This window comes from Cetorhinus maximus, chromosome 3 (assembly GCF_964194155.1).
Source record: "Cetorhinus maximus chromosome 3, sCetMax3.hap1.1, whole genome shotgun sequence".
Classification (NCBI taxonomy): Eukaryota; Metazoa; Chordata; class Chondrichthyes; order Lamniformes; family Cetorhinidae; genus Cetorhinus; species Cetorhinus maximus.
Window position 1 is genome coordinate 84,916,633 of NC_135881.1, and position 12,602 is coordinate 84,929,234.

Consider the following 12,602-nt stretch of genomic DNA (forward strand, 5'->3'; position numbering starts at 1 on the left):
ATCTGCAAACAAATAAATAAAACATGTCTCTCCATATAAAAAGGCCCTCCTCTCAGTTACCATGCTACTAAATCTCTTCTGCACCCTCTCTTAAAATCTTAATCATCCTCCCTAAACTTCAGTGCCCAGAATTGCACGCAATGGGCAGAATTTAATGAGTGCGACAGGGCTCTCACCCACCAGTTGGAGAATTACTGCTGACCCTGCTTCGCTTCTCTCCAGGAGGCCCAATGCAATTACCAGGTAATCAGGCATTTCCTGATACAGTTTTGGGCCTCCCACTCGAATAAGGCTCAAGTAAAGTGGAAATCCCACCCTTGTGCGCAGTGTCCACTCAGTATTACGCTTGGGTCTGGAGGAGGGACTGGCCATAGATTCCCAGACAGAGATTAGTGCGGGTCGGATGGAGGTCACAAAGAAAGGTTTACTGTCCCGCAGGGGAAGGGTGCTGACAGCGTGGGCTGTGGGTGGGGGGAGGGGTAGCATTGCTTCCTGTGTGGGTCACACACCCCTTCTTAATGCCGCCCAGGAGGAAAGAAGAACACTGATCTGAACTGGCCTTGTATACTTTAAAATGGAACACCAGTAAAAACTGGGATACGGGAGTACTGGTCTGAACTATTTTTTCCTTCTGGGTGGATCCCTCAATTGAGCACAAAATGCTTGTGAATGAGGGATACCTCACCCCTGCCTTAGGATGTTGGCAAACACAACACATTTTGCTGGGCAGCCTCCCTAAATGGCAAGTCCCCCATGTGGCATTGGTTGAATAGCAGTGGCAGCTGTAGGAATCGATTATGTAACACTTAAGGGCCTCTATTGTCCTCCCAGCAGGAAGGCTGCCCTCCACCTCTTACTGCCCGGAGCTTGAACAAAGAGCAGGTGGAGCAGAGGACAGGGTGATGGCGGGGACTCCACCCCTGAACTTGTCTCAGGAACAGTATTAAATTCACCCAATAAGCCAGCCAGGGCCTAATCAGTGATTTATAAAGGTTTAGGAGAACTTCTTTGTTTTTGTAATCTATGCCTCTTTATCTGTTTTTTATTAAACAGCCTTCTCAACCTGTCCTGCCATCTTCAAACGTTTATGTCCATACAACCCAAGGTCTCTCTGTTCCTGCATCCCCTTTACAATTATACTTTTTAGTTTACGTTGCCACTCTATATTCTTCCTGCCAAAAATGTGTCACTTCATATTTCCCTGCATTATATTTCACCTGACATGCGCTGGCCCATTCCAATAATCCATGTCTTCCTGAAAGCTATTACGATCTGCCTTACTGTTAACGACATTTCTGAGTTTCATCCTATCTGCAAATTTTAAAATTACGCCCTTCAACTTTTTAGCCTGGTGTAATGTTGTCTCTGTTGTTTCAGCTGTAAATGCTATTGCATTTCAGGAGAGCAGTTAGCATTTTCATGGTGATCAGTATTCAAAGCAACAATTCGTTCTGTGTCTGGATAAGCAGGTTGTGCAATGAAGCCCCATTTGAATAGTTGAGCACAGAATCTAGTCTGACATTAAAGTGCAGCAGTGAGGAGTGTTGCATTGTTAAAAGTTACTGCCTTTCAGGTCAAATATTAAACTGAGGCCCCTACGTGTATCTCATGTCACTATTCAGAGTAAGGAATTATCCCATAGTGACATGACCAAGATTTCTCCCTCAACTGCTCAGTTATTATTCATTTTATTGCTGTGAATAGAATCTTGTCGTGCATAAATTCACTGCTGATTCTACCAAAAAATCAATAACTACAAGTCAAATGGCCGTGATGTGCTTTGCATTGGCTGGAGGAGGTGAAAATACTTTAAGAACATGCAGCCTTTGACTGGATTGATCACATCATCCTCTTCCAATGCCTCTCCACTGTCATTGGGTGGGTGGAACTGTACTCCTTTGGTTCAATTCTTACTTGTCTAACCATAGATGGAGAATTGCTTGTAATGGTTTCTCTTCTCACTCCTGCACCATTACCTCCAGTATCCTCCAAAGATCTGTTCTTAGCCCCCTCCTATTTCTCATCTACATGCTGTCCCTCACCAACATCATTCAGAAGCATCAATTTCCACATGTACACTGATGACACTCTGCACTACCTCACTACCACTTCCCTCAATCCCTCGCGATCTTAAATTGTCAACCTTCAATACTAGATGAGCGGAAATTCCTCCAGCTAAATATTGAGAAGACCAAAGGCTTTTCTCTTTGGTGCCCACCATAAACACTGTTCCCTAAGTATCAATTCCATCCCTCTCCTGATAACTGAGCTTGAGCCAAATTGTTCAGAACCTTGGTTTCATATTTGACCTTGAGATGAATTTCCAACCACAAATCTGTATTATCACTAAGATCACTGATTTCAACATCAGACTCTGCCTCTGCCTCAACTCATCCGCTGTGAAGCCCTCATTCATGTTTTTATTACCTCGAGACTTGACCATTCCAATGCACTCCTGGCCGGCTTCACAAATTTTAGTAAATTTGAGGTCATCCAAAACTCTGCTGCCCATGTCCTAACTCACACCAAATCCCGTTCATCAATCACTTCTGTGCTCACCAGCCTACATTGGCTCGTGGTTAATTAACACCTCAATCTTTAAATTCTCATCCACGTTTTCAAATTCCTCCATGGCCTCTACCCTCCCTATTTCTGTCATATCGACCTCCATAACCTTTGAATAACAGTGCTCCTTTAATTCTGGCCTATTTAACATCTCTGATTCAATCACTCCGCCATTAGTGGCCAGACCTTCAGCTACCTAGGCAGTGTGTTCCAGAGTTCCCTCTCTAAACCTACCTTTTGGATTAGCTTTAGACCAACTGCCCTAATATCCCCTTTTGTGCCTCAGTGTCAAATTTGTTTGATAATGCACCTATAAAGCATGATAAGCTCCTATAAAGCAGCTGGGAAAGTTTTAATATGTTAAAAGTGCCATGCAAATACAAACTGTTGTAATTGTGAGGCTATTTTGCTATTCACTAAGATCATGGCTGATCTTCCATCTCAGCTCCATTTTCCCACTCTATCCCCTTTTGCTTTGATTCTCTACTTCTCCAAAAATCTATCTCACTCTTGAATATCCTCAATGATTGAATATGCACAAGACTAGAGAACTCAAAGATTCACAACCCTTTGTGTGAAGAAATTTTTCCTCATTTCAGTCCTAAATGGCCAACCTCTTACCCTAAGATTATGACCTCATTTCTAGACTCTCCAGCTATTCAATCTTTTTTTAAAAAATTTAACTTATACGCATATAGAATCTTTAACATAACAAAGTGACGGACAGCACTTCACATCCACCTACTCTTTCAAATTTGGTCACCTGTTTTTATCTTCATCCTTGTACTCTGGACACTTCTGGCTGCACCATTCATCTTACCATCCACACCCCACTATTCTTACCAAGAGGAAACTGTTGAGTGAAAAAAAATCAGGGACAGAACAGCTTATCCCACCCTCCCCCATACGCAAAAAGTAAGGCAACTATATCTCCCCAACCCACCCACCCGAACACAAATCATAGCATGGTGGAGCATTGTAACCTCCACTGCTAAGAGATTTTGTTGGTTTCTCTTGCCTCTCTCCCAACATTTCCTCTTTCTCTTCCCTCTTCCTCTCCATTCCCTTTCTCTTTCCCTTATCCCCAAATTTCTCTCACAGCTGCCTTTCTTTTCCACCTGCCTCTTCCCCCTCGCCCTTCTCCTCCTGAGTGCAAAAATCCCACACACTCCTGTTACACCTGAATAGTGCACTTGATTGTACATTTGCACTTAACGTGATGCAAGAAGGATGAACATTTTTGGAATTTAAGCACGTTGAATTTGTTGTCATAGTTTTGAGAGTATTGTGATTTTTTGTTCAGTTCTTTTTGTTTTAATTCTAGCTCCTTGTGAGGAAATGATAACTCACTGTACCTCTATTTTTGACGGACCATAGCTTTTCACTGGAGGAGGCTGACAATTCTCAGAAATAACAAACAGCTGGCCAGAGAGTGAGGCAGAGCTCACATTGTTAAATATGACCACTTGAACTGTAAATTCTCCTTCCCTGTAAAAACAAAACCCATATAGTGGTTATAAATACATTATTCCAGTCAGGCAGAAAATATATATGTTTATCTTCTAAAACTTGCATGTGACAAAAAAATGGCAAGGTTACTTTTGAAGACCAAATGTTTTGAAGTTGTGTTCACTGTGTAATGCAATTCATCAGAAACACTCTATTGATCAAATATAATAATTGTTTTTAAATGTTACACTGTTAGATTTGGTTCCTTCTAAAAGCACCGAAATGCAAAATAAATCAGCTTTTGTCACCTTAACACCAATAGTTTCCTATTTCCCTTCAGCAACAATTGAAATTCACAATGGCTTTCGACCTCTAAAATGTTAGTCAGATGTTTGAACTGACTTTTTCCCATGAGGAAATCATCAATGTGACAGTGCTTCACTTTAGTCTAATATTTATATAAGTAATAGCATGGTGATAATCGCAGAGCTCAGATTAGCAACATTTCTAGTGCCAACAAAATACTGGGCAGAATTTTCTGCCTGTTGGGCGGGCGGGCCCGACCCAATTGCTGGTGGGCGCAGAGCCGATTGCCGCCGGTGAAGCGGGCTGCACCACCATTTTCCGGGACGTCCGGTGGGAAGCGCTATGAGCTCCCTGTGCGGGCGAGGGCGAATCCCTGAAATCGAGAGTGCACTCTTTCGCACATGTGCACGAAAGAGCGCACATCTCCCTGAGGCTAAGTGCAGCCTCAGGGAGATCACCTGGACTTTTAAAAATATTAAAAATAGAAAAAAAAATTCTCTTACATGTCCCCTCATATGACAATGTCACATGAGTTGGGACATGTTCATAATTCACAGAACAACTTTATTACAATTTTTAAAACCCTGTATGAAACCTCATCCCGCCGCTGGATGAGGTTTCATGTTTTCTCTATTTGCCGAGGGGCTCCTGGCCGACCTGCCAACCTTAAGGTTGGACGGGCGGGTCCTTTAATTGGTTAAATGATCCTGCCAATGGCCTCAAGTGGCCATTGACAGGTCAGTGGGCCCACAGCTGATTTTGCTGCGCCCCCGCCTTCCTGAAAATTTAAATGGGGAGGGGGGATGACGTCGGGGGTTCCGCCCAACGTCATCCCGCGTCATTTTATGCGTTGGTGAGTGGGCCCCACCCCCTGCTCGCCGACCGCAAAATTCTGCCCACTGTTTCTAAGTTAACGTGCTGAGCTTTTATTGAAAAATGGCCACAGAAGCACATACTTTCATTCTTCTTCAAGTCAGTGTGTGCTCCTAACACCATTTCTAATATATCCACTCTGCCCCCAACCCGCTCCACCAATTTCCCCACACCACAACCCCACCACCCAACTCCCCCCTTCCACATGCCCTATCTACCTACCATGTCACTTAATAGGTAAATTTCCCTTTCTGGTGGCAATTATCCATAACTTTTTTAGTGATGCTTGTTCTTCAGCAAATCTTTCTCTGTTAATGACAGTTGCCTATCGCTACCATTTCACAATGGGCAATTTACTGCTGCTACATTTGCTAGTATAGACCATGGTTGCAGAAAATAGCCAATGTTGTTCTGTAAATGATCAGGCTATTGAGTATTAATACTATTTTCTCCTGAAGATACAGGTGCCTCCTCAGTTACAATACCATGTCCAAGCAACCATTCTTCAAATGTCAGCCAATACAAGTAATCTGACCCTATGGGTGGGGCTAGGGGAGGGCATCCCAACCAAGTCCAAGCCTGCATTCACTTGATGTCCACTCATGCACTTTCAACAAGTTACCAGATGGAGATTACGAGCAGGAACACTGGGCCCATTGTTACAATCAAGTTGAGATCAGTCTTGGCTCAACAGTGCACACGGCATGTCCCTTTCCAGTTGAAATAATGCATCTTAAATTACAATTCATGAGCAGATAAAGTTATTTCCTTCAACTTTAAAGAAAACAAATGTAGAAAATGTGACGTTTTATTTTCTTTATCAGCACCATGCAAAGAATCCTCATTTACAAACATGTAGGTATATCTTTTACACTAACCTTAAAGATTTGGTCTAACAGCAGAATCTGCCTACCTGTCGTAACTGTGATACTCCCTCCTGTTCCCAATCATCACAGTACCATCACCAAAATTCCACCAATAAGAGAGATTGGTTCCATAGTTAATGCGCGCTTCCATCACAACACTAGAGTTTAAGAGAACTGAAATAAGATCTTGATTGTTCATTCGAAGCCTGTTTGGCTCAACTATCTGCTGTACCTCTACAGGGTAGATGTTTGATGTGAAAGAACTAATCTGATTCGAGGCATTTACGATCACATTGTACCTGCAAAACACAAACAGCTTTAATTACAATTCATTAAACCCACTCAGTAACATGTGTACCCCAAAACCACTGCTCATCTGGTGTGGAATTGTATGTGTTTATGTGTTTGAATTGGCTATAATCTCAAAGTCAAGCATAAATTTCTACCCTTACTCCTTCTCCAACCTCCTAGGAGCACAATAGGGTTCCCCTAGTCCTCACCTTCCATCCCACTAGTCTCCACATTCATGTCCCATCACCTCCAATGCTATGACACTAACAAACACATCTTCCCTTCCAAGCCCCTTCAGAACTCCAAAGGGACCATTCCATCTGCGATACCTTGGTCCACTCTTCAATCAACCCCACTACCACTTCCACTTGCTAAGGGCATCTTCCAAGCAAGCACAGGAGATACAACACCTGTCCTTTTACCTTCTCCCTTCCAAGCATTCAGGGTCCCAAACAGTCTTTTCAGGAGAAAGAGTGACTTACTTGTCCTTCGTTCAATTTAGTGTGCTATATTCACTACTCACGATGTGGTTTCCTCTATATTGCGGAGATCAAATCTACAGTAGGCCTCAGTGTCTTATTGAAAAAGAAATTAAACAGCAAGCAACCGGAACAAAGGACTGAGGCCTCCACAGTCAAGAGAGGGCAAATGAAAGTTTTACTTCTGAGGATAGCTGGAGCTGAGGAAAATGCTCCAGAGGACTTTGGCATATTTATGGGTGGTCCATGCTGAAGTAAATAACTAAGATTGATGTGTCTTATAAGAGAATTCTTGGGGGAAGTAGGAAGTAAACCTGAGTGTATAGCATATATAGTTATAAAGCATATCGTTAAGTTAATAGTGCTTGTTTTAATTCTTTTGTGTACAACAGAGTTTGTTTTGTTAAAAAAATTAAATCTTGTGGTGTAGTTCTACTGGTTAAAAGGAGGTATTCGGATTTCTTTTTAAATGTTAATGCTCACTAACTGGGTTCTAAAAACATATAAATTGCCTAAATTCTATTTGGAAATTCCTGGTTCAGTGCTTGTTTTCAAATTGTTGGATTGTGCTGAAGTGTCACACATGGACAGGATCTTGGTCTTTAACTAGAGTTAGATTCACAGAAAGAAACACACTTTTGGATCAGATGCCTGAGGCTTTAAAACCATTCCTGGGAAAGCAGTCAATTCCAGTGGCCTTTATGGCACAACTGGGACATTCGGCTGTGTCACAAAGGATGGAGGATTCAATGTTCGTGGCATTTTGAGATCGTTCAGATATGGGGCACATGGGTCAATGCAACAAAAGAATCTCAGACATGAGAAATAAGGATGGAGACTATATTGGCAGGACTGGCCATCAACAGGAATGGGATAATAATAACAGAAGAATAAACCCAGGAATGCCCAGGATATTATTAATAGGTGTTTCGATGGGATTTGAAATATCATTGTGTTAAATTGTCCAAAACAGAACAAGATTTTCCGAGCAGCGCACGACAAGGGAGGTTCAGGAAGGGAAGATGACAAAATTGACCAGTCTGAGGGATTGTACTGGTCACAAGAAGCTTCAGTCTGGTAATGAGTGTACTAGTCATGGAGTTGACTGCTTTCCCAGGAATGGTTTAAAGCCTCAGGCACCTGATCCAAAAATGTGTCTCTTTCTGTGAATCTAACTGTAGTTAAAGACCAAGATCCTGTCCAAGTGTGACACTTTAGCACAATCCAACAATTTGAAAACAAGCACTGAACCAGGAATTTCCAAATAGAATTTCTGCAATTTATATGTTTTTACAATCCAGTTAGTGGGCATTAACATTTAAAAAGAAATCCGAATACCTCCTTTTAACCAATAGAACTACACCACAAGATTAATTGCACAGTGTTGGACAATGGTTGCACATTCACAGTATGTGGAATGGATTAGTTGAAATGTTATTTTGATCCTTGCCACTGAGCGAATCCAAGTAAGGTCAAGGAATATGGAAGTTCTCCTTGCTTCAGGTTCGGGGATGACAACACATTTAAGGTTACTGAAAAGAGTAGTGATTCCATGTAGACTAGCTGGGGTGAGCCACTTTATTAGTACAGATGTAGTGTCTAATGAGATACTCTTGCTGCTGAGGAAGCCATCCATGAAAAAGCAAAAAAAGAAATTAGACATGGAACATGATAAAGCGATTGTCTTCATAAAGTCAGTAGATTTGCAATTTACTCAATCAGGGCATTATTGCATCCCTTTAACAAAACCTAGCATTTCTAATCAGAATGTTAATAAAGTGTTAATGGCATCAGGTGATAGGAATTTGAGAACAAAAACAAATGGTCTTAAAGTTACATCGACAATTTGCTCATCCTTCTTGTCACAGATTAAAAATCCTACTAAACGGTGCAAGTGTAGTTGATGAGTACACAAAGCTTATTGAAGAGATAGCTGAAAAATGTGATATAGGTAACAAGTTTGGAGGATACCATCATGTCCTATTGCAAGTCTCCTAATAGCACGAGGTTTTAACACAGTAGTATTTATGGATTTAAAGGTGTTGGACAAGGATGGAAACATTTTCATTCTACATTTTATAGATATGGCAAAAAGATTGAGTATTTCTACATTAATGCATGGTAAAGACAAGAGCAATTGTGGATAAAATCATGGAAAAATGGATAGGCACTGGACTGGGGCACCAGCCAAATTTCTAACTGATAATGTTGGGGTGGGGTGGTGGGGGGGGGGGGGGGGGGGGGGCGGGGGGGGGGCGCGCGGGCGGAGTTGGTGGGAATTTTCCAATGGCACATTTAGAGATGTGCAAAAATATGAACATTGTAGTGATGAACACTGCAGCTGAAAGTCCCTTCAATAATGGGCTTTGCGAAAGCAACCATGGAGTGATTGATGAGATGCTCCATAAGATCTTAGTTGACCAGCCAAACTGTAAGCTAACATCTGCCCTGTCATGGGCAGTTCATGTGAAGAATTCACTTCAAATGGTTGAGGCCTACAGTCTGTATCAGTTGGTCTACGGGAGAAATCCAAAAATATCTTCAGTGATGTATATTTCGTGCTCCAGCCTTGGACAGGATTCCAATTCGCTCTGCCTTTTCTGTACTTTTGAGTGCCCTACATGCAGGCAGAAGGGCATTCATCAAGTCTCAGAAAATTCAGCGAGCCAAGACCATCAGAAATAAACTTTAATCCTGAGGTTTTACTATACTATAAAAGAGCAGGTCAGAAAGAATGGAAAGGACCGGATAAAGTGATAGGGTATGATGGAAAGATAGTAATTCTCCAACATGGGAGTCAAACTATTAAGGTAGGTTCATTTAGGTTAATCAGGACAGAAACTTGTAGAATCTGAGAAATTAATAGAAGATGATGTGGCGCCCTGCACCTCACATACTTAAATGTTTGACAGCTATGAGGAGCAGAATATGATAGGTAAGGGGCTGGATGACAAAGTGATACCAAAGCACAGGATAGGGCTATTTTACTCAAATGCAACTGCCAAAAGTGGGCACTAGGGTAACAGACATACCAGAAAGGTCCAGTGAATGGAGGGATGCAATTATTGTAGGGACAGCAGGGAAAGCAACCAGCAAATTCAAACATTGGCTAAATGTTCGAGATGGACAAGAAGCAAGACCTATGCACTGCAAAAACAAGATGAAACTGTGGCAAGCAGTGCGAGTTCCCATTCAGGAAGTGACTCTGGCCCTAGGAAACGATCAAGTGCTGCCACAGAACATCTGATCTTGGAAGAGAGAGGTCATCTAACAGTAATCCAGAAAGAGACAGGAGGGCAGGTAGAGGCCCTGGTTTGATGAGAACAAGGACTATTGGAACAATCTAGAAATGTTACTAGAAGTAGAAGCCCTTATGATCAGGAGGTTTTGGTGGCTAAAAACAAATTAGAAGATAAATCAATAAGAGATGCGAAACAAAAAGAGTTTTGATAGCTGTAAAGAATTTTGTGTCTATTCTGAAGTGCCAGATAGGGGAAAGTCAGCCTCGTCACATAGGTGGATATGTATGGAAAAAGTACTTCCTGATAGGACATAAGGCGAAAGTGAGACTAGTGGCTTGAGGTTTTGAAGAGAGACTTTGTGATCAAGATGTTAGAGTGGACTCCCGCACGCCAGGAAAAGTGATCTTGAAGATTTTATTACCTCCCTTAGCCACATATGCGTGGGAATGTAGGTCGATTGATATAAAAGCTGCATTTTTGCAGGATGAAAAATTTCAGAGAGATGTTTTTGAAACCACCAAAAGAAGCAAGTAATGTAGAAGAGAAGCTGTTGAAATTGAGTAGATATGTTTATTGATTAAACAATTCGTTGAGGGTGTGTCTTGCTGAAAGTAGGTCATATTCAGCTGAAAGCAGATCCAGCAATGTTCTACTGGCATCACATTGAACTCATAGGCATCTTTATGAGGCACGTCACTGATTTTCTTGGGGACATCCTGTGCAATTTGAGCAATTTGTTATAAAAGGGGAATTTAAGATTGGAAGTCAAGTTTCAAGGGCCTTTAAAAGTATAGGTTTATATAGGGTTTAAATATGTAGGTCGGGAGTAACCTTGAATTAACAATCACGCCTAAAAAGTGTTAATCGTATTCCGATACATCAGACCAGGTCCTCACAGAAAGATGATCTTGCACCCAAAGAAGAAACAGATCAGTTAAGAAGCTCAATTGGGCAGTTAAACTGGCTATGCACTTGGACAAGAACCAATGACAGTTACGAAGTATTGGCATTTGAGGTGGTTCTGAGGGTAAATAAAACCTTTGAAAAATTAAATTTAGAGAAATGTGCACTCAGGTTTCCAGGCTTGGGCGATCCAAATGATAAAAAGTTAATCCTTTTTAGTGATGCTTCCCATGCCAATCTTCCAGATGGGTATTCAGGTACCGCTGGATTTATTATATTCTTGGTGAGTAAAAATGGAAAACGTTATCCCTCAGCCTGGGAAACCAAGAACACAGGGCGTTTAAACATACCCTAGCTGTAGAAACACTGGTGCTAGTGGAAACAAAAGATATGGGATTGTACTTATCTAACAATCTGAAGGAAATCCTATACAAGGACATTCTAAGAAAAATTTGCCCTTTGACTACTAGGTGGATAATCGTTCTCTTTGGAACAATGTTCATTTGACAAATAGTGTCACTGAAAAAAGGTCGAGGATCGACTTTGCTAGCTTATAGGAAAAGTAGGAGAGAAAAGAGATTTCTAAAAAAAAACGGGTCAAAGCAAGTGACCAATTATCAGACTGTTTTACAAAGAGGAATGCTTGCTCCAAGAAATTGTTGGAGGTCCTAGAAGAGGGATGTCTTGTGTCTAAGAAATATGGAGAACTTAATTATTTTTTCTCTGACTGCTTTGTAATAATCTAAGTATGTTATAAAGTTTCCACTCAAACTTAATTGCATATCACTGCAAGTGAAATCTGCCTTGAACCATTGCAATCAGGTAGTGTTTTAAAAACAGAATTTTAAAAAATAAGTTTTGCTTAAAATATTCTTGATAAATTTATAAGTGATAACATGGTGCAGGTTGATTAATACAGCTGAAATGAGTTTATGACAAAAAAATTAATTCACTACCTGTCAATTTTAAATAACTGAAAACTGCTTTAAAAACTCCAGAGTACAATTTGCTGAGGCATATTGGTGTACAGTGGTCAATACAACAGTTAAGTGAATGAAAAAAATTATATTCAACAGCTTATGAGACATGCCCATTGCCAACTTAACTTTGAGAGCCTGCCTGAAAGCCTACAAACGGATGCAATTAGCAGAAACATATAATAGTAATTAATTTTCACTGGGAGCCTGGCCAATTTTGTAAGCAGGGTCAGCTTCACTCACAGTTACTTTTAACTGTGCAAATTATCACAGAAACTTGCTTTGCATTTGAAATTCTGTGATCTCTTGCACGGACTTGGTCAATTTCATACAAATCATGCTGAGGGAAAAGCACAAACTAGGCCCTTATTTTCAAATGTTAGTTATATTGGTAAATTTGCAGCTGTCTGGAAAATTAAATTATGGTTCCAAACAGCTTCAGAAAATTATTTATGTAAAATCTGTCAGTTTGTTTTGATTCAAGATTGGTAGTTCTGGATAAAAACTATGATTGCTCAATTGTCTGCAACTTAAATTTTCCTCATTAATAATTACCAACAGAATTGAACTGCTTTTAATCTATTTGTGTTTTGTCAATCAGGTATTTATATCTCAGTCAATTCCTAAATTTGCCTGATGGTCTCAGGTGTG

At 40.9% G+C, this 12,602-nt stretch overlaps 1 protein-coding gene across 1 annotated transcript in view; it reads right to left on the reverse strand.

Annotated features, from left to right (window-relative positions):
• Positions 1-12,602, reverse strand: part of pkd1l1 (polycystin 1 like 1, transient receptor potential channel interacting) — a 249,457-nt gene that overhangs the window by 225,729 nt on the left and 11,126 nt on the right. Inside the window, exons 5-6 of the mRNA XM_078534059.1 lie at positions 6,107-6,358; positions 3,921-4,053 (exon numbers count right to left, since the gene is read on the reverse strand). Of these exons, the coding sequence (XP_078390185.1) occupies positions 3,921-4,053; positions 6,107-6,358 (385 nt within the window). The remainder of the gene's footprint in view (positions 1-3,920; positions 4,054-6,106; positions 6,359-12,602) is intronic.